The 21,189-nt window shown below is 35.8% G+C and overlaps 1 protein-coding gene across 1 annotated transcript in view; it reads left to right on the top strand.

The window, feature by feature from the left end:
- LOC148163210 (uncharacterized) overlaps positions 1-21,189 on the top strand; it is a 39,394-nt gene that overhangs the window by 277 nt on the left and 17,928 nt on the right. The window contains exons 2-4 of the mRNA XM_028090698.1: positions 1,380-1,430; positions 13,474-13,562; positions 15,059-15,188. Coding sequence (XP_027946499.1) covers positions 13,554-13,562; positions 15,059-15,188 — 139 coding nt within the window. The 5' untranslated portion in view covers positions 1,380-1,430; positions 13,474-13,553. The remainder of the gene's footprint in view (positions 1-1,379; positions 1,431-13,473; positions 13,563-15,058; positions 15,189-21,189) is intronic.

Consider the following 21,189-nt stretch of genomic DNA (forward strand, 5'->3'; position numbering starts at 1 on the left):
GAGGATGTCCGGGATGCCGGGGCGGAAGCGTCGCTGGAATTGCGTGTGTGACAGTCTCCTGCCGTTTTGTGTTGTGAGACAGCCTGCCTGTTATTGGTGTGGGCGAATGGACGTGTGCAACTGTGGTTTTGTGTGTAAGCGTTTGTGTGAGGGTGAGTTGTGACTCTGAGAGTGTAGTAATACGGCTGTGACCATGTGTTTGTGACCGCGTGCTTAACTGGGAATGTGCCTATGTGACAGTGTGATTGTGTGTGTACCTCGTATGTGACTGGGGGTTTGCTTGTGACTGTGAGCTGTGCGACAGTGCTGTTGTGACAGGGTGTTTGGATGTACTTGGGTCACTTTGAGGTTGTGTATGCGACTGTGTATCGTGTGTATTACTGAAATTTGTCTGTGACTTTGAGGTGTTATGAGAGTGTTGCTGTGACACGGTGTTTGTGACCACTTGTTTTTTTGACCTGGTACTTGGTTGTGTTTTTCTGATTGGATGGCTGTGTGTATGCCATATGTGTGACTGTTGGGACTCTGATCCGCTTCATGACTGTGTGAAGAGAGTAAAAGGGCTGCTGTGAAAGGGTGTTTTTGGCTATGTGTATCCCTGACAGGGTGCTTGGATGTGCTTGAGTGATTGTGTGTATGCTCTGTTTATGATTGAATTTTGTTTAAGATAAAAGGTGGTCTGAGGTGTAATATTAATTTGGCGATTGTGACTCTGGCTGTGTGACCATGGAAATGTGTGTGACTTTGTCTAGTCATCTGTATATTTTATAGTCTGTGATCTTATGGGAGTTTAGTGAACTACAGAGATAGAATTGGGTTTTTGTATTTTGGGGGTTCATTCTGGGACTGAGTCTGCCTGTGTGTCATGAGTCCCATGTGGCTTTGTCCTCACAGAACTTGACTTCTTTCTTTTCTGACCTCAGTGATCCCCCTTCACACATGGCCTGTATTGCTTCATTTCTGTATCCATTCTTAGTTCACACTGGGATTGTAGACGTAGGTTTCCTTTTGGCTTCCAGATGTCCTCTCACCTTACAGCCTTAAGAATGTTGAATGTAGAAAGGTGACAGGAAGGAAAGAAGTCAGAAGTTTGAGCCCCTGAATGAGGGCTGTGAGTACCTGTAGTACTTCACTGCAGGGCTTTGTCTCCAATGGACAATTTTGAATCCAGCAGTAAATTCCGGCCCAAGACAGCTGTGGTCTTGGACCTTCTTTCTGAAACAAAGTGCAGAACTGTTCTACTCTCCTTCTGACTTTCCTCCTGGGTAAATGAGGGGTAGATTTGGGGGCTGGGTGGGTAAGAGCATGTGTTCTAATTTAGAGTATATCCTAAAAAAGGTCTACTATCTCATGATTCCATTTTCTTTTCCTGAGAGTAGAGCCCAGAGGAGGAAAAAATGGCTGTTATACATTCAAAAGCAAAGTCCAAGGTGAGTGGATGTTTCCTCTGTTTCCCCAATATGCCTTTAGTTTTTCAGGATATAGGATCTTTGTTTTCTCTTTGAAATTTCCTATTTAAGCTTTCTCAAATGATGGAGGTGGCAAGGCAATTTTCTGTAGATTGGGAGCAGGGAATATGTGCAGTTAATTGTGATAGATACTTCCCAACAGTGGTTAAATTGAGGAAGAATGGATTTGAGACTCATAAAATTAAAACGGAGATGATATTGTGTTATTTCTGACACAGCAGCATTCTTTTTTAACTTTTCCTGTTTGGTAATTTTTTTAAGACAGAGAGGAAGGGTGGGGTGGGGAGGGAGGGGGAGAGGGAGAGAGAGAATCTTAAGCAGGCTCCATGCCCAGCGCAGAGCTTGAGGTGGGGCTTAAACTCATGATCCTGAGATCATGACCTGAGCTGAGATCTGACATTTAACCAACTAAGCCGCTCCAGGTGCCCCTGTTTGGTAATTTTCAAACATACACAAAAGTATAATGAGCCATCATAGGCACAACTCTAAAGTTACCACTTGCCAATCTTATTTATTCTGCCTTCAGTTTGAATTCCTTCCTAATTTTCCTTTTGATTTTCTCTTTTGACTTATGGTTTATTTAGAAATACGTTATTTAGTTTTCAGGTATTATGAGGATCTTCCAGAGATCTTTTTGTTACTGATTTCTAATTTCATTCCATTGTGTTCAGAGAATATACTTTTTATGACTTGAATCCTTTAGAATTTATTAAGAGTAGTTTTGTGACCCAAAATGTGCGGTCTATCTTAGTAAATGTTTGGTGTGCACTTGAAAAGACTGTATTCTGCTATTGTTGGGTGGAGAGTTCCGTAAATGTCAGCTAGGTAACGTAGGTGTGTAGTATTGTTGAAATCCTCTGTACCTTTACTGATAATCTGTCTGTTGCATTTATTTCTTTCTCGTAATTTCTGTAAGTTTCTCCTTCATGTATTTTGAAGCTCTGTTATTAGATACATAAAAGTTTCAGGTAATACATCCTGTTGGTGAATTGATCCCTTTATCATTATGAAATGGTCTTTATCCCTGGTAGTACTGATGCTCTGAGCATCTACTTTGTCTGATATTTTTTTTTAAAGGTTTTATTTATTTATTTATTTGAGAGAGAGAGAAACAGCATGAGAGGGGAGAGGGTCAGAGGGAGAAGCAGACTTCCCGATGTGAGACTCGATCCCAGGACTCCGGGATCATGACCTGAGCCAAAGGCAGTCACGCAACCAACTGAGCGACCCAGGCACCCTACTTTGTCTCATATTTAATGTTGCCATTCCAGCTTTCTTTTCATTTGTGTTATCATGAAATATCTTTTTCTGTCCTTTTATTTTTAACCAATTATGTACTGTTGTTGGAGTGCATTTCTTGTTGGCTGCATTTAGTTGGATCTTGTGTTTTTATCCCATTTGACAATTTCTGTCTTATAATTAAGTATTTATAGAATTTATATTTAGTATGATCATTTATGTGGTTTGGGTCAAAACCATCGTCTTGTCCTATCTGTTCCCTATTCCCTTTTCCTTCTTTTCTGCCTTCTTTTGAATTGGGAGAGAGTTTCAAACTAACAATACTAATATTTTTACTATCTGAATACAGAAAAACAAGACTTCAATAGGATATGACCTACAGTTAGGCTCATTTGTTTCATCTTGCTTTCTAATTTTAGTGATTGTTTTTCCCCCACTTTGATTTAATTTTATTCTAAAATTATATAAAATATTTACTTATCTCCAAAGTCAAAACTATAGAACAAGGTGAATTCAGAGAAGGCCAGTGTTCATTCCTGTCCCTTCAGCCTATTTCTTTTCTCTGTATAGATAATAACTACCTGTACTTTTCTTCTTTTCATTTTTCTTTTAAATTATGTTTGTGTGTATGTGTTTGTATGTATACGTATGTACACTTACATGTATACATGTATTTTTTACATCTCCATTCCTAACTAAAAGAGAGTATTCTGTGTACACTACACTACACCTTTTTTTCCCTCACATGTTTAATGTATCGTGGAGATCATTCTTAGCAGCCTACAGACATTATTCTTACTCTGTTTTATAATTATGTTGTGTGGGTGTAAGAGTTTATTCACCTAGTCTTCTGTGAGTGGGCATTTGGGTTTTTTCCCCCCAGTATTTTGCCATTATATAATATAGCAATCAAAACAGTGTATATGGTTTCTATTTGTAGATGTTTATCTTTGGGGCAAATTTCTAGAGGTGGCCTACTTTAGTTTATTTTAATGTTTCTGATATAAATTCTACCTGAATCACAACTCTTAAGTAATAATAAAATGGGTGTGTTTCCTTATTTTTCCCCTTCCCCATCTTTTTCTCCATTACCCAAGTTAAAAAAAAAAAATCTTAGAGTTTATCTTTTTATTGTTAAATATTCTTTTTTCTCAGAATTTATTGAGACTTTTTTTAACCATTGCATGTCCTTTTTTTAAATTTCACAAAGCTATTATTTCCTTGTTTTCTCATATCAAAGTAGTGCATGTTTGTTGGTATGACTTAGAAAATACAAAAAAAAAAAAAGTTGGAGAAAATAACAGTTACTCAAAAAACCTCCTTAGACTGAATCATGGTTCATATTTGGAATCTATCTTTCAAGTCTTTTTTTTTTTAACTTCTTATAGAAAAATTCAAACATGTATGAAACTAAAAAGTATAATGCTTCCCCATGTACCCTACCCATCCCTAAGCTTCAACAAATATCAATTTATAACTAAACATGTTTCATCTATAGATCCACTACTCCCTCTCCCCACCAAAAAAATGGATTATTTTGAAGTAAATTCCAGATATGTATTTCATCCACAAATATTTTAATATGTGTATCTAAAGATAAGAACTTTTTACTTATAAAACTTAGCCATGGGGCCTCTGGGTGGTTTAGTCGGCTAAATGTCTGACTCTTGGTTTCAGCTCAGGTCATGATCTTGTGGTCATGGGATTGAGCCCAGTGTCTGGCTCTGAGCTCAGTGTGGAGTCTGCTTCAGATTCGCTCTCCCTCTCCCCACTGCTCGCATGCACTCTCTCTCTCTCAAATAAATCAATCAAATCTTAAAAAAAAAAAAAATAACCACAATATCATTATTAAAAAACCCACCTTTAATATTTTCTTAATGTTATGAAATAGCAAGTCAGTGTTCACATTTCTCCCATTGTCCATAAATATTTGTTAGAATTAAGATCCAAACAGTGTCGATTTAGTGTAATAGTGTGATATATTTCTTAATCTTTCTTTCTCTTTTCTTGCAGTTTATTTGTTCCAGAAACAGTTTTCTTCAGAGTTACCTGTATTCTGGATTTTGTTGATTGTATATGTGTGGTGTCATTTTACATATTCCTGTAATTCTTCTAAACTGGTATTTAATTCTAGAGGCTTGATCAGGTTCAGGTTTTTTTGTGGTTTTGCTTGTTTGCTTTGCACTAATCTTTCATACATAATGGTGTGTGCTGTATAACATTTGGTTGTTTTCCTTTATGTGATATTAGCAGCCATTGGTTATCTTGACTTGGAATTTATTATTTTATCAGAGTTACAAAATGATTTTCTAGTTCTCTTATTTCTTATGCAATTATTAGTTGGAATACTTCTGTAAAGGGAACCATCCTTTCATCAGTGTCTTGGTTACTCTGAAGTATAGCACATGTAAAAAAAATAGGATAAAAGCTTGCTTTTACTCATTATTTTTCAGCATCTTCCAAAGTTTATCCTAAGTTATCCTTTTAAATTATTATCATGTACTTGAAGATTTAAATATATTTGATACATTTCAGTCCATAGCAGTTACTGTTCTTATTAATACTCAGATTGTTCATCTTTGATCTGTGGGATTCTCTTTACTCCTTCTGATTTGGCTTGGATTCTGTGGCCCTGGTACTTGAAGTGGGTGAAGCCTTTTGTCTGGTACTCTGTTGGCAGTGAAATGATTCCCTACATCTGTGCTGATCCGTCTGACCCTCTCTAGGTACTGTTCCATGAGGGAACCTAGAACTGTGGGGGAGCCAGTGCTTTCTTTGGGTTAGGCTCTTTTTGTACTAAGTGATTAGTAAGTGATTAAAAGCTTGACTCTTTCATTTTGGCTTGTTGTCTTAGTTTTTCTGACAACTGATAGTTCAGCTCTTTTCAGCTCATCTTTTGACAGTTTGGTGTGGTATTCTTGACAGTTGGGTGTGGTATCAGTTTTGTCAAGGTACTTGATAGTGTTGTATATAAATCCTCTCTATCATTACTGCCATTTTTATCTACTTGTTTTGTTAGTTGCTGAGAGAAAGATGTTAAAATTTCCAAATCTGATTGTGGATTTGTCTATTTCTTCCTTTAGTTCTTTTAGTTTTTGCTTCATATATTTTGGTGCTTTGTTGTTAAATCTCTACACATTTAGGATTTCTGTGTCTTCTTGATGAATTTATCCTCTTTGTCTCTTGTACTAGTCTTTGTCTTGATCTCTGTTTTGTTTTGTATTAATAGAAGTACATAGGCTTTCTTTTGCTTAGTATTTGTATGGGTATATCTTCCTCCACCATTTTACATTCTTCTTTGTTTTTTAAGTTTTTATTTAAATTCCAGTTAGTTAACATACAGTGTATTAGTTTCAGGTGTACAATATAGTGATTCAACACTTCCATACAACACCTGATGCTCATTTTGGCAACTGCCCTCCTTAATCCCCATCACCTATTTTATCAGTCTCGCCACCCACCTCACTTCTGGTAACCATCAGTTTGTTCTTTAGAGTTAAGAGTCTCTTTCTTGGTTTGCCTCCCTCTTTTTGTTCCCCTTTGTTTGTTTTGTATCTTAAAATCCACATATGAGTGAAATCATATGGTATTTTTCTTTCTCAGACTGACTTATTTTGCTTAGGACAATACTCTCTAGCTCCATCCATGTTGTTGCAGTCTTTTTGTGGCTTAGTATTCCATTGTGTATATATACCACATCTTTATCCATTCATCAGTTGGTGGATACTTGGGCTATTTCCATAATTTGGCTGTTGTTGGTAATGCTGTTATAAAATATCAGGGTACATGTATCCCTTTGAATTAGTATTTTTGTGTTCTTTGGGTAAATACCTAGTAGTGCAATTGCAAAAGTCATAGGGTAGTTCTATTTTTAACTTTCTGAGGAACCTCCCAACTGTTTTCCAGAGTGGCTACACACTAGTTTGCATTCCCACCAACAGTGCACAAGGGTTCCCCTTTAACCACATCCTAGCCACCATCTGTTGTTTCTAGTATTGTTGATGTTAGCCATTCTGACAGGTATGAGGTGATATGTCATTGTCGTTTTGATTTGTATTTCCCTGATGATCAGTGATAATTGAGCATCTTTTCATGTGTCTGTTGTCTTATATTAATACAGGTACACAGGTTTTCTTATGCTTAGTATTTGTATGGTAATCTTCCTCCACAACTTTACCTATCTGTGTCTTTATATTTAAAGTACATTTCTTGTAAAGAACATGTAGTTGAAACTTACTTTTTTTTTTTTTTGTCTTGACATTGCCTTTTAATTGGAATGGTTGGACTATTTACCTTTAAAGGGATTACCATTTAGTTTAATCCCTGCTGTGGACAGGAGCTCCCAAATATCTGTTAAGGAGTGCTTGACACATTTTACAGTTAGTTCATTTAAATTTCCTTGTGTCTTTAGCTCTGTGATGAATTTGAAGGAAACTATGATTTTTTTTATCTTATCTGAAGTATTTTTGGTTGTTAAGATGGGCACAATTATATATTGAACTTTCCACATCTGGAAGAAATAGAATTTTTAATGAAATGTTTATTGAATATCTATATCATTGATTCTTTGTAGGGGCAATGGTTCTCCCTAGAGGATGTTTTAGAAATACATCTGTGTGCTTTTGAATGTTAAAGTAACTCAGTTGAGGGTGAGGTCTTCTATCTATTGAAGGACTGAAGTGATGGATCTTGATTATAGGGTAGATGATTTTTCTATAAAGGGATAGACAGTAAATACTAAGATTTCTGGGCCAGATGGTCTCTGTTGGTTATTTGACTCTGCCACTGTAGTGTGAAAGTAGGCAAAGATAATTTATAAACAATTGAGTGTAGATGCGTTCAAATAAAGTTTTATTTACAAAAATAGTTGGTGGGCAGTAGCTTGCTAACTTCTAATCTAGATGCTCTGCAGTACACAGCAAATAATTGTTCTATGACCTGCAAAATGAAGACCATACCTGGGGAAAAAATGTGTTTGTAATAATCTGGGTCTAGAACTTCTCACATAAAGCATTATTTTTGCATGATTTTTACAAACTGCTGAATTTATCTATTTTAATATTACTGTGTGGTTTTACTCTTAGTCTTCCAGGAATGCTTGAGAATGATTGAGAAAATACTGTACTTTTATTCAGAAATTTACTGTGACTTTTAAAGTCACAGCCCTGACAGTAACACTGCTTGTGATATTTTCCTTACCAGTATACTTGTAGAAGCCTACGTTTGTAGATAGTGAATTTCATTGAGTCTGTACATACCCAAACACATCACACACACACACACACACACACACAGATACATACCTAACACATATATAGACTTTATTTCAAAATGTCAAATATAAGTAAAAGTTGTCAACAATACTTAGTTGAAGACTTCTGGGAAAGATGCCAGAGTAGGAGGACCCTAAGCTCACCTCATCTCATGGATACAAACTAGATAACACCCATATCAGTGTAAATAACCTAGAAAATGACCTGAAGACTGGCAGAACAGACTCTCCACAGCTAAATGTAAGGAATAGGTCACATTGAAGAGGGTGGGAGGGTAGGGATTCAGTTGGGAGTTAAATGGACCCACAGGACTGTCTACACAGGGAGGGATTCTGCAGGCATGTAGAGGGGAAAACAAACAGATCCCCACACCAAGCACCGCAGGCATGGGAGCCCGTACCAGGAGATGAATCCCCTTAGTATTTGGCTACCGCCCCTTCCCCTCCCTCCACTCACTCTTGTGCAGGTGTGTAATCTCTCTCTAAAATAAATAAAATCTTTTTTTTTTAAGATTTTATTTATCTATTTGACAGAGAGCGAGAGAGGGAATGTGAGCAGGGGGAGTGGGAGAGGGAGAAGCAGGCTCCCTGCTGAGTGGGGAGCCCAATGCGGGGCTCGATCCCAGGACCCTGGGATCATGACCTGAGCCAAAGGCAGACGATTAACCAACTAAGCCACCTAGGCGCCTCAATCTTTTTTGAAAAGCAGTTATCATGCAAATGGAAGTGAAAAGAACACTGGGGTAGTAATACTTAATAGGACAAAGTAGACGTTAAAACAACAAATACTGTAACAAGAGACAAAGGGCACTAATGATAAAAGGAACAATCCAACAGGAATCTATACCAGTTATAAATACTTATGCACCAAACTTGGGGACACCCAAATACATAAAGCAGCTAATAACAAACATAAAGGAAAAGGAAGTAATTGATAGTAAAACAGTAATAGGAGACTTTACCATCCCACTTAAATCAATAGATCATCCAAAAGAAAATCAACAAGGAAACAGTGGCTTTGAAAGACACATTGGAACAGATGGATCAAATGATATATTCAGAACATTCCATCCTAAAACAGCAGAATACACTTCTTTTCAAGTGCACAAGGAGTATTCTCCAGAATAGATCACATACTAGGCCTGAAAACAAGTCTCAACAAATTAAAAAGATTGAAGTCATACCATACAGTTTTTCTAACCACAATGCTATTAAACTAGATATCAACCATAGGAAAAAAATCTGGAAATACCACAAATATGTGGAGATTAGAGAACATGCTACTAAACAATGGATGGGTCAAGTAGGAAATCAAAGAGGAAATAAAAAAACACATGGGGACAAATGAAAATGAAAATACAATGACCCAAAATCTTTGTGATGCAGCAAAAGCTGTTCTAAGAGGGAAGTTTATAGCAATACAGGCCTAACTCAAGAAGCAAGAAAAATCTTAAATAAAAAACCTAAAGTTACAGTTAACACTAGCTAACTAACACTAACAACAGCTAGAAAAAGAACAAACAAAGTCAGTAGAAGGAAGGAAATAATAAAGATTAGAGTTCTACTCTAATAAAGAAGTAGAATAAAGATTCTACTTCTAATGAAGTAGAAACTAAAAAAATTAGTAGAACAGATCAGTGAAACTAGAAGCTGGTTCTTTGAAAAGATCAACAACACTAATAAACATTTAGACTCATCAGAAAGAAAAAAAAGAAGACTCAACAAAATCAGAAATGAAAGAGGAGAAATAACTGACACCATAGAAATACAAAGAAGTGTAAGAGAATATTATGAAAACTTATATGCCAACAAATTGGACAACCTAGAAGAAATTGAGAAATTCCTAGAAACATAAAACCTCCCAAAACTGAATCAGGAAGAAACAAAATTTGAATAGACCCAATTACTAGCAATGAAATTGAATCAGTAATCAAAAAACTCCCAACAAACAAAAGTCCAGGACCAGATGGCTTCACAGGTAAATTCTACCAAACATTTAAAGAAGAGTTAATACCTGTTCTTAAACTTCCCCAAAACACAGACGAGGAAGGAAAACTTCCAAATTCATTCTATGAGGCCAGCATTAACCCTGATACCAAAACCAGATAAAGACACCATAAAAAAAAAAAAAGAGAACTCCAGGCTCATATTTCTGTTCAACATAGATGTAAAATTCAACAAAATACTAGCAAACTGGATCCAACAATACATTAAAAAAATCATTCACCATGATCAAGTGGGATTTATTCCTGGGATTCAAGCATTGTTCAATATTCACGAATTAATCAGTGTTATACATCACATCAATAAGACCAAGGATAAACACTATATAATCATTTCAATAGACGCAGAAAAAGCATCTGACAAAATACAACACCCATTCATGATAAAAACCCTCAACAAAGTAGGGTTAGAGGGAACAATACTTAACATAATAAAGGCCAAACATGAAAAACCCACACCTAACATCATACTCAATGGCAAAAACTGGGAGCTTTTCCCCTGAGATCAGGGATAAGACAAGGATGTTCGCTCTCATCACTTTCATTCATCATAGTACTGGATGTCCTAGCCAAAGCAGTCAGACAACAAAAAGAAATAAAAGACATCCAAATTGGCAAGGAAGAAGTAAAACTTTCACTATTTACAGATGACATGGTATATATAGAAAACCTGGAAGACTCCACCAAAAAACTACTAGAACTGATAAATGAGTTTAGTAAAGTCACAGGATACAAAATCAATATACAGAAATCTGTTGCATTTCTCTACACTAATAATGAAGCAGCAGAAAAGGAAGAAAACAGTCCCATTTACAGTTGCACCAAAATGAATAAAATATCTAGGAAAAAACTTCACTGAGGAGGTGACAGATCTGTACTCTGAAAACTTAAAATCGTTGAAAGAAATTGAAGACAACAAAGATGGAAAGATATTCCATGCTCATGAATTGGAAGCACAAATATTGTTAAGATGTCCATACTGTCCAGAGCAATCCACAGATTTTTTAAAAAGATTTATTTATTTGAGAGAGTACATGAGCCAGAGGGGGGCAGAGAGAGAGGGAGAGAGAGAATCCTCAAGCAGACTCCCCACTGAGCATGGTGCCTGATTTGGGGCTCCACCCAGGACCTTAGATCATGACCTGAGCCAAAATCAAGAGTTGTACACTCAGTCGACTGAGCCACCCACCCAACTGGGCCACCCAGCCACCCAGCGTCCCCAATCTACAGATTTAATGCAATCCCTATCAAAATACCAAGAGCATTTTTCACACAACTAGAGCAGATAATCCTCAGATTTATAAGGAACCACAAAAGACCTCCATTAGCCAAAGCAATCTTGAGAAAGAAGAACAAAGCTGGAGGTATCACAATTCTGGATTTCAATATATACTACAAAGCTGTAGTAATCTACATAGTGTGGTACTGGCAGAAAAACAGACATATCAGTGGAACAGAATTGAGGGCCCAGATATAAACCCACGATTATATGGTCAATTAGTCTTTGACAAAGGAGGCAAGAATATGCAATGGAAAAAGTCTCTTCAACAAATGGTGCTTGGAAAATGGCACAGCTGTATACAAAAGAATGAAACTGGACCACTGCCTTATATCATACACAAAAATTTAAAAATCAGTTAAGAACCTAAATGTGAGACCTGAAACCATAAAAATTACAGAAGAGAGCACAGACGATAATTACTCTGACATCAGCCATAGCAACACATTTTTAAATGTTTCCTGAGACAGGGGAAACAAAAGGCAAAATAAAATATTGAGATTACTTCAAAATAAAAAGCTTCTGCACAGCTAAGGAAACACCAAAACTAAAAGACAGTCTACTGAATGTGAGAAGATATTTGCAAATGACATCTGATAAAGGGTTAGTATCCAAAATGTATAAAGAACTTAAACTTAATTCAACAGAAAAACCGAATAGTCTGATTAAAAAATGGTCATAAGACATGAACAGACATTTCTCTGAAGACTTACAGATGGCGAACAGACACATGAAAAGATGCTCATCATCAGGGAAATGCAAATCAAAACCACACTGAGGTATCACCTCACACCTGTCAGAATGGCTAAAATCAAAAACACAAGAAACAAGTGTTGGCAAGGATGTGGAGAAAAAGGAACCCTTGTGCGCTGTTGGTGGGAATGCAAACTGGTGCAGCCACTTTGGAAAACAGTGTGGAGGTTCCTTAAAAAGTTACAAATAGAACTACCCTACAATCCAGACTCTTAATCTTAGGAAACAAACTGAGGGTTGCTGGAGGGGAGGGGGGTCTGGGGTGGGGTGGCTGAGTGATGGACATTGGGGAGGGTATGTGTTGTGAGAGCTGGGTGTTGTCTTACAGACCTATACCCCTGAAACAAATAATACATTATATGTTAATTAAAAAAAAAAAAAGAACTACCCTACGATCCAGCAATTGCAAAACTGGGTATTTACCCAAAGAATACCAAAACACTAATTTAAAGGGTTACATGTACTCCTATATTTATAGCAGCATTATTTACAATAGCCAGGATACTACCATATTATCCACTAATTCCACTACTGGTATTTAGGCAAAGAATATGAAAACACTAATTTGACAAGATATATGCACCACTAGGTTTATTGCAGCATTATTAATAATAGCCAAATTATGGAAACAGCCCAAGTGTCCATTGATAGATGAATGGATAAAGAAGAGGTGGTATATGTACATATTTATAAAATGGAATATTACTCAGCCATTAGGAAAGAATGAAATATTGCCATTTACAACAACATGGATGGATTTAGAGAGTATAATGCTAAATGAAATTAGAGAAGGGCAAATACCGTATGATTTCACTCATGTGGAATTTAAGAAACAAAACGAAGAAAAGAGACAAACCAAGAAAGAGGCTCTTAACTATAGAGAACAAACTGTTGGTTATTAGAGGGGAGGTGGGTGGGATTATGTGTGAAATAGGTGAAGGGGATTAAGAGTACACTTACCATGATGAGCACTGAGTAATACATAGGTTTAACCAGTATATTATACACTTGAAACTACTATAACACTGTGTGTTAACTATACTGGAATTAAAATTTAAAAAGTAGAACTTAAAAAAATGCTTACCTGAATATTGTCATCTTAAAAATCTGAATTTTTGTGAATAGTTGTAAGCATAAGTGTTTAATTAGTTGTGCCTTTTAATTTGTGTAACAGTTGGTCCTTATCTCTATTTTGGGCATAATGTATATAAATGTGTCATATTATCTGTATATTTTATTTCAGAAATGATAGAGAAATTGTTGTAAATATTATCTTTTTGTATATAGAGAGCATTGAGTTTGATCAGGGTAATAACCACCACCTGTATTTCTCCCACACAGTGTCTTTTGGTGATGGGAGCAAGAGTCAGAAGAGGAGAGCAAGAAAGACAATTCTAACTTACTTATTTGGAACTTTGCAAAAATCATGGTCTCATGGTTCTGTTTTCTTCTCTCCAGCTCTGCCTTTTTCAGGCTCTGTGCTTCTCTAAGCTAGGAACCCAAAGGAGGATTGATCATTTCTTGCAGCGCTAAAAACCATGGCTCAGGTAAATTGGTGTTTTTTTGTGCTCTATTTAGTCACCTTTTCTTAAAGATTTTATTTATTTATTTGACAGAGACACAGCAAGAACAGGAACACAAGCAGGGGGAGTGGGAGAGGGAGAAGCAGGCTTCCCACTGAGCAGGGAGCCTGATGCGGGGCTCGATCCCAGGACCCTGGGATCATGACCTGAGCAAAAGGCAGGCACTTAATGACTGAGCCACCCAGGCGCCCCTTTAGTCACTTTTTTACAGAGTATGTGTATGTTTGCATTCCTTATTTCTGAAATTTCCTTCCTAACTGATCCCACTCAAGAATGTGCTCCCCAGCATTTCATTCTTATAAGTGATAAGAGTCTTCCCTAAGTTTGTCTTTCTAATTTAACCTAACGTAATTATTCAAAGATACTCTGAGCATCTCTGACTAGGAGCACTGATATGACAAAAGCAGATTCCCTGATTTTATAAGTTAGAGAAGTTTGTTAAATCGCACCACACATGAGAAAACTGAACTTTTCTTTAGACCTCAGTTTCCTGGTTAGACAATATTATTAGTTTTGACTGGACTCAGTCTGCATACCTGGCAAGAGCTTATGTTTTGTGAGCTTTTAAGATTGATTAGGAACATGATTAGAGACTGAGAGAGATAAGGGATCTTCCCTGGGAATCCATAATTAACATAAAGCAATAATATAGTTAATTTTGAGAGTCAACATTATGAGTTAATCTTGTATGCATAAGTTTAGATATATCCTTTTTATCTTTTTGTTTCTTAGAACAAGGAAAAGGTATATTTATAAGTGATAAATAGTAACAAGGAAGATCATCATTCACATGCAAAAGTTGTTGAAAATTATAAACTCCCAAAAGTGAGAAATGCTTATGAGATTTTTATGTAACCTAAAATGCTCAAATATGCACACTTAGTAAGTCAGACATATTCATTATAATGGAGCTATTTTGCAGCCTATTAAAAATATATACTAAATTATTGGTGAGGAAAATGCTTATGATATATTCTGATATGATAAACTGAGATTTCAATCGATTCTTTAATTTTATACAAATCTTATAAGGTACAGATTTTATAAGAATTTGCAGAAAAACTTCCCCAGTTATTATTCTTATTTCTTAGAGAATAAGAGGAACTTGCATTTATTGAGAATGTATGATATACAAGATATAAGCATAATTAAAGAGTGAATATGAGTATTGTACAGGTTGCCTCTGTGTGCTTTTTCTTTTAATTGGGACATTGCATCTTCTTTAAGTTCCAGACTTATCTGTATAATGAAATGTTCTATATACAGGAAATATCTACAGCAACAGGAATAAAAAGGAATGTTGACACGTCAGAAGCATTTTTCTTTAGTGTCTCATTATGTCGGTGGCTTTTTGCTGTTTTCTCTGTTGCCTCCTTTGTGGAGAGCTCCCCCATCATCTCCCTTCCATTGAAAAAATATTTTCTTTATTTCCACAACTAGTATTATATTTGTTGTTTCAGAGATCAGTGATGTTCAGGGATGTTGCCATTGACTTCTCTCAGGAAGAGTGGGAATACCTGGACTCTGCTCAAAGGGATTTGTATAGAGATGTGATGTTGGAGAACTATAGTAACTTGGTGTCACTAGTAGGTAAGGAAATGTACCCCTAGTATTTAAGGATTTACCTATGGAATGGCTGCTTTCTCTGATTGTTTTTAAGTAATTAACTGAATTGCCTCTTATTATTCTCAAAAGAATGGTTTTAAATTACTGGAAATAGTAGTATTTCAGAGGGCATATATGGCTTCTCCATTCTGCAAGTATGATTATCTATCTTCTGTCTGTCTGCCTTCCTGTCTTCCGTGATAATCAAGGAGATAGATTTGAATTCTGAGACACTTGGAATATTGTCAGAAAAAACAGGCTATGTATTGTTACAATTTAGATCTGCCAAATGAGCTCAACATATTTTTTAAAAATAGATGCAGAAATGTATGGTTTTTCTGACAATAGAAGAGCTTATATTATTTATATAGTAATAGGGTAGATCAAGTCAGGTCAACACAATGCATTACAACAAATACATTCTCTTATTTGTGTTTTATAATTTAATATTACATTTTAAGAACTTTGTATTTTACATTGAATGAATGTGCCAGAACCACCTTTTATTGGAAAAGAGCTCAGGAAGAACGTGTGATTGTCTAAGAAAGTTTATTGTTTTTTTTCCTGTAGACAAGAGACAGCCTATAATCAGTTAAAACTTTAACAAGTGATTTTCCAACATAATGATCACTTTATTCTTTGGACTCTTCAAGTCCCTGGAATGTAACTGTCTCTTGCCCATTCACTCTTTCCTCTGAAGGCTTTATGAAGTTATGGTTGGTATACTGCCTTTCAGAGCCCAGGTCATGAGAAAAAAAAACTTCTGACTTGAAAAGAAAAGCAAGGGCTTTTCAGGACAATCTCTCTGAGGAATCCCACCTAATCCTTACTTCTTCCTTTTGGTCTTTTATGATAGTCCTTACCACTGCCAAAGGAGGGGCTCTTCCTTTTCTCCAGTGACAACAACCCTGTTATATAAACTTGGGAGTCCATTCCTTTCTAGAGTTTTTGAAAATTTAGACTTATATCATTTTCTCCCTTCTTTAAAATGTACTCATTCAAGAGCCTATTCTTTGCCAAGGACTGAAGTAGGCATTGGAGAAATGATGATCTAGATAAGGTTGGTATTCTGCTACATTCTCATGGAAGAAATAAAAGTAAACAAGGAAATAAAAACATATGTGTATTTGTGTGCATATATATGTACATATATACATTTATTTAATAAATATAGTTGTAAGTAGTAATGAGGAATATGAATAAAGGTAAAGGATAAGCAAATGAACTAACTGGGGAGTATGGGTGGGCTATTTTAGATAGGTAGATTATTTTTTAAAATTTTTTTTGAGAGAGAGAGAGCATGAGTGGTGTGGGGGGAGGGACAGAGGAAGAGGGAGAGAAAGAATCTCAAGCAGACTCCCTACTGAGCGTGGAGCCTAATGTGGGGCTCAGTCTCACAACCCTGAGATCATGACCTGAGCTGAAATCAAGAGTCAGATGCTTAACCGACTGAGCCGCCCAGGGGCCCCTAGATAGGAAGATTTTCAAAAACTTCTCTAAGGAGGTAATATTTGAGCAAAGTCTTGGCTGATGTAAGGGCATGAGTCAGGCCAGTCTATGGGGGAACAGTATTCCAAGCAGATGGAATAGTAAGTGAAAGGGCTTGGGGTGGTGTTAACTTAGTAGGAACAGAAAAGCATAATTAAAGAAGAGTGAATGATAGACTAATAAGAAATAAATATAGTTAAGCAACTCCAGAAAAGGAGTCCACATTTTATTTTATTTTTTGAGGTGGTGCCCTCTGACTTCTGGCCAAAGAAAATGTACATCCTTTCTAAAGGGAAGTAAGAGGGCTTTAGAATTCTCAAAAATTAAGGTCAAGAAAGGAGGAAGGCACAAAGATCATCAGACCTACAAGGAAACAGGTCATAGGTGAGTGATAGATAATCTAAAGAAACAACAGATTACATGGCAAATGATTTCACATATTGGTATTCTTAGATATAAATGTAAAATGTTGGTGAAATGTTTAAAGAAATAAGCGAAATCACAAAAATGACAAAAAGTAAGAGATTTTCATAAAGGATCTGATTTGAAAGAGAACCAGATAGAACATTTCTAAAGATTCTGGTTAGATCTGTTTTAAAAATAATCATTAATAGATTGATAAATTTGCATGAAAATTGTTTTCTTTATAAAAAGACATGAAGAAAGTAAAAGACATTGGTGAAGATATTTGCAATTCCTATTGACAACAGTAAAATTAATACCTAGGATATAAAAAGCTTTTATAGATTGAGAAAAAGGTAAATACTTTTTTTGAAAACTTGGGTAAAAGACATAGGCAATTCAGGAAAAGGAAATAAATAAATCAAGGAAGTGAACGACTTATGCTCTGAAAACTATAAAACATTGATGAAAGAAATTCAGGACAACACAAATGGAAGGATATTCCCTGTTCAAGGTTTGGAAAAATTAATAATTGTTAAAATGTCCACACTACCCAAAGCAAACCACAGATTCAGTGCAATACCTAACAAAATACCAATAGTATTTTTCACAGAACTAAAACAAATAATCCTAAAATTTGTATGGAACCACAAAAGACCCTGAATAGCCAACAGAATCTTGAGAAAGAACAAAGCTGGAGGTATAACAATTTCAGATTTCAAGATCTACTACAAAACTGTAGTAGACAAAACAATGTACTGGCACAAAATAGACACATAGATCAATGGAACAGAGATCCCAGAAATAAACCCATACATATATCTACAGCAAGGACAGCAAGAATACATCCAATTGGGGAAAAGAGAGTCTTGAATAAATGGTTCTGGAAAAACTGGACAGCTACATGCAAAAGAATGAAAACTACACCACTTCTTACACCATGCACAAAAATAAACTCAAAATGGGTTAAGACCTTAAGGTGAGGCCTGAAATCATAAAACTAAAAGAATAGATAGGCAGTAATCTCTTGGACATCTTACCAACGTATTTATGGATATGTCTTCTCAGGCAAGGGATGCAAAAGCAAAAATAAACTATTGGGACTACATCAAAATAAAAAGCTTTTGTACACCAAAGGAAACCCATAAACAACATGAAAAGACAACCTACTGAATGGGAGATGGTATTTACAAGTGATATATCTGATAAGGGATTAATATCACTATGATAAAAAAGAAATACAAATAACCAGTAGACATGAAAAAATGCTCACCCTCATTAGCAATCAGGAAATGCAAATTAAAACCACAGTGAGATAATTATTTCACATCCCCTGGAGGGGCAAAAACTAAGTGGTAGTACCAAGTGTTTACAACTTTTGGTGGCAGAAATTTTATATACTTCATTTTCACAATAGCCAGAAGGTGCAAATGACCCAAATGTCTGTTGACTGATGAATCAGTGAATAAAATTTGGTATAATTTTACAATGGATAACTATTTAGCAATACAGTAGCCAAAATGTGGAAATAACCCAAATGTCCACCAACTGATGAAAGGATAAATAAAATTTGGTTTATCCTTAAGATAGAATATTATTCAGCAATAAAAAGGACTACTGATACATGCTACAACATGGATTAACCCTGAAAACATGCTAACTGAAAGAAGCCAGATACAAAGACTATATATTACATGATTCCATTTTTATGAAATGTCTCCAATAGATGATCTATAGATATAGAAAGTAGATTAGTGGTTGCCAAATGCATTTGGGGTGGGAGGTGAAGGTGAATGGAAAATGAGAGCAGGGAAATTGGAAATGACTACTAATAGGTATAGGGTTTTTTTTGAGGTGATAAAAATACAAAATTAGATTGTGGTGATTGTTGCAGAATTCTGTGAGTATCCTAAAACACATTGAATTGTATACTTTAAATGAATGAACTATAGGTATGTGAATTATATTTGAAGAGATCTGTTTTTTTTTTAAGTGCTCCGTACCTTACTGATGGCAATATTAATTGATATAACCACTTTGAAAAAAAAACTGTAGAAATGATGTCCAAATTTGTATGCGTAGCTGGGTTCTTTTAAAAATTCCAGATCCCTGGCCACACTCCAGATCAATTAAATAACAATCTCTGGCCTTGGGACACAAATACTATTTTATGAAGCTCCTTAGGTTGTTCAAATGTTCAGACATGTTTGGTAACCACTACAATATATTATCTGAGAGTTTATTTTTTTTATTTGAAGGTTCACTCCATTTAACTGCTGTTGCCAGTATGCCTGGATTTATTTCTCCACTATTTTATGTTTTTTTGTTTACTCTTTTAATCTTCTGTGCTTCCTATTTTATTTCTTAATCAGGATGGATATAGCTTTTTGTTTTAGTTAATTCCATTTTCCCCCTTGTGTAATATGGAAGACATATACTATTTATATGCCTTTAGTGGTTATCTTTAATTTTTTATCACATATACTGTATTTCTTTTAATGTAAATGCAGTTTTGTAGTTTTTATTAATTGCAGTGATGTTTGAAAAATATACATATTTAATGAAAATTGACTTTTATTAATTATTAAATGTATTAATATGAATGCACTCATTCAATTCACATACAGTATTTGTTTGCATACTGCTTTGCAGAAGTCTTTTATTCCCAAGTTTTTATATAAATTTCAGTTAACATACAGTACAACACTAGTTTCAGTTGTAGAATTCAGTGATTCATCACCCCCATATAACACCCAGGGCTCATCACAACAAATGCCCTCCTTAATACCCATCACCTATTTAACCCATCCCCCTGCCCACCTCCCCGCCAGAAGCCATCAGCTTGTTCTATATAGTTAAGAGTCTGTTTCTTGGTTTGCTTCTTTTTTTTCCCCCACTATGTTCATTTGCTTCTTAAATTCCACATGAGTGAAATCATATGGTATTTGTCTTTCTCTGACTGACTTATTTTGCTCAGCATAATACTTTCTAGTTCCTTCCACATTATTGCAAATGGCAAGATTTCATTCTATTTGATGGCTGAGAATGTTCCACACACACACACACACACACACACACACCCCACACCACACCACACCACACCACACCACATCTTCTTTATCCATTTATCAGTTGTTAGATGTTTGGGCTGTTTCTATAATTTGGCTGTTGTTGATAAAGCTGCTATAAATATCGGGTGCATGTATCCCTTTGGATCAATATTTTTGTATCTTATGGGTAAATACCTAGTAGTGCAGTTACTGGATTGTAGGGCAATTCTATTTTTAACTTTTTGAGGAACTTCCGTAGATTTTCCCCAGTGGCTGCACCCATTTGCATTCCCACCAACAGTGCATGAGGATTCCCCTTTCTCCGCATCCTTGCCAACACCTGCTGTTGGGAAAACTGTACAGCAACATGCAGAAGAATGAAACTAGACCACTTCCTTACACCATACACAAAAATAGATTCAAAATCGATTAAAGACCTAAATGTGAGACAGGAAACCATTTAAAATCCTAGAGGAAAACATAGGCAATAACCTCTTTGACATCAGCTGTAGCAGCTTCTTAGTAGGTACGTCTCCTGAGGCAAGGGAAACAAAAGCAAGAATAAGCTGTTGGGACTATATCAGAATAAAAACCTTCTGCAGAGTGAAGGAAACAATCAACAAAACTAAAAAGCAACCTACAAATGGGAGAAGATATTTGCAAATGACATATCTGATAAGGGGTTAATATCCAAAATATATAAAGGACTTACCAAAATCAACACCCATAAAACAAATAATCCAGTTAAAAAATGGGCAAGAAGACATGAATAGACATTTTTCCAAAGAAGACATACAGATGGCTAACAGACACATGAAAAGATGCTCAACATCACTCATCATCAGGGAAATACAAATCAAACCTACAATGAGATATTACCTCAACACTAGTCAGAATGGCTAAAATTAACAACACAGGAAAACAGAAGTCTTGAATAAATCATATGCCTCAGTCTCACACCTGGGATTTCACAGCTAACCAGTTGAAAAATAGAAAGGATTGTGTCTACCTTGAAATAAATTGGAAGCTGTCGTGACAGTGAATTA

Source organism: Eumetopias jubatus, unplaced genomic scaffold, assembly GCF_037043125.1.
Source record: "Eumetopias jubatus isolate StellerSeaLion01/CBP00866 unplaced genomic scaffold, mEumJub1_p1.0 scaffold_10, whole genome shotgun sequence".
In the NCBI taxonomy this organism is placed as follows: domain Eukaryota; kingdom Metazoa; phylum Chordata; class Mammalia; order Carnivora; family Otariidae; genus Eumetopias; species Eumetopias jubatus.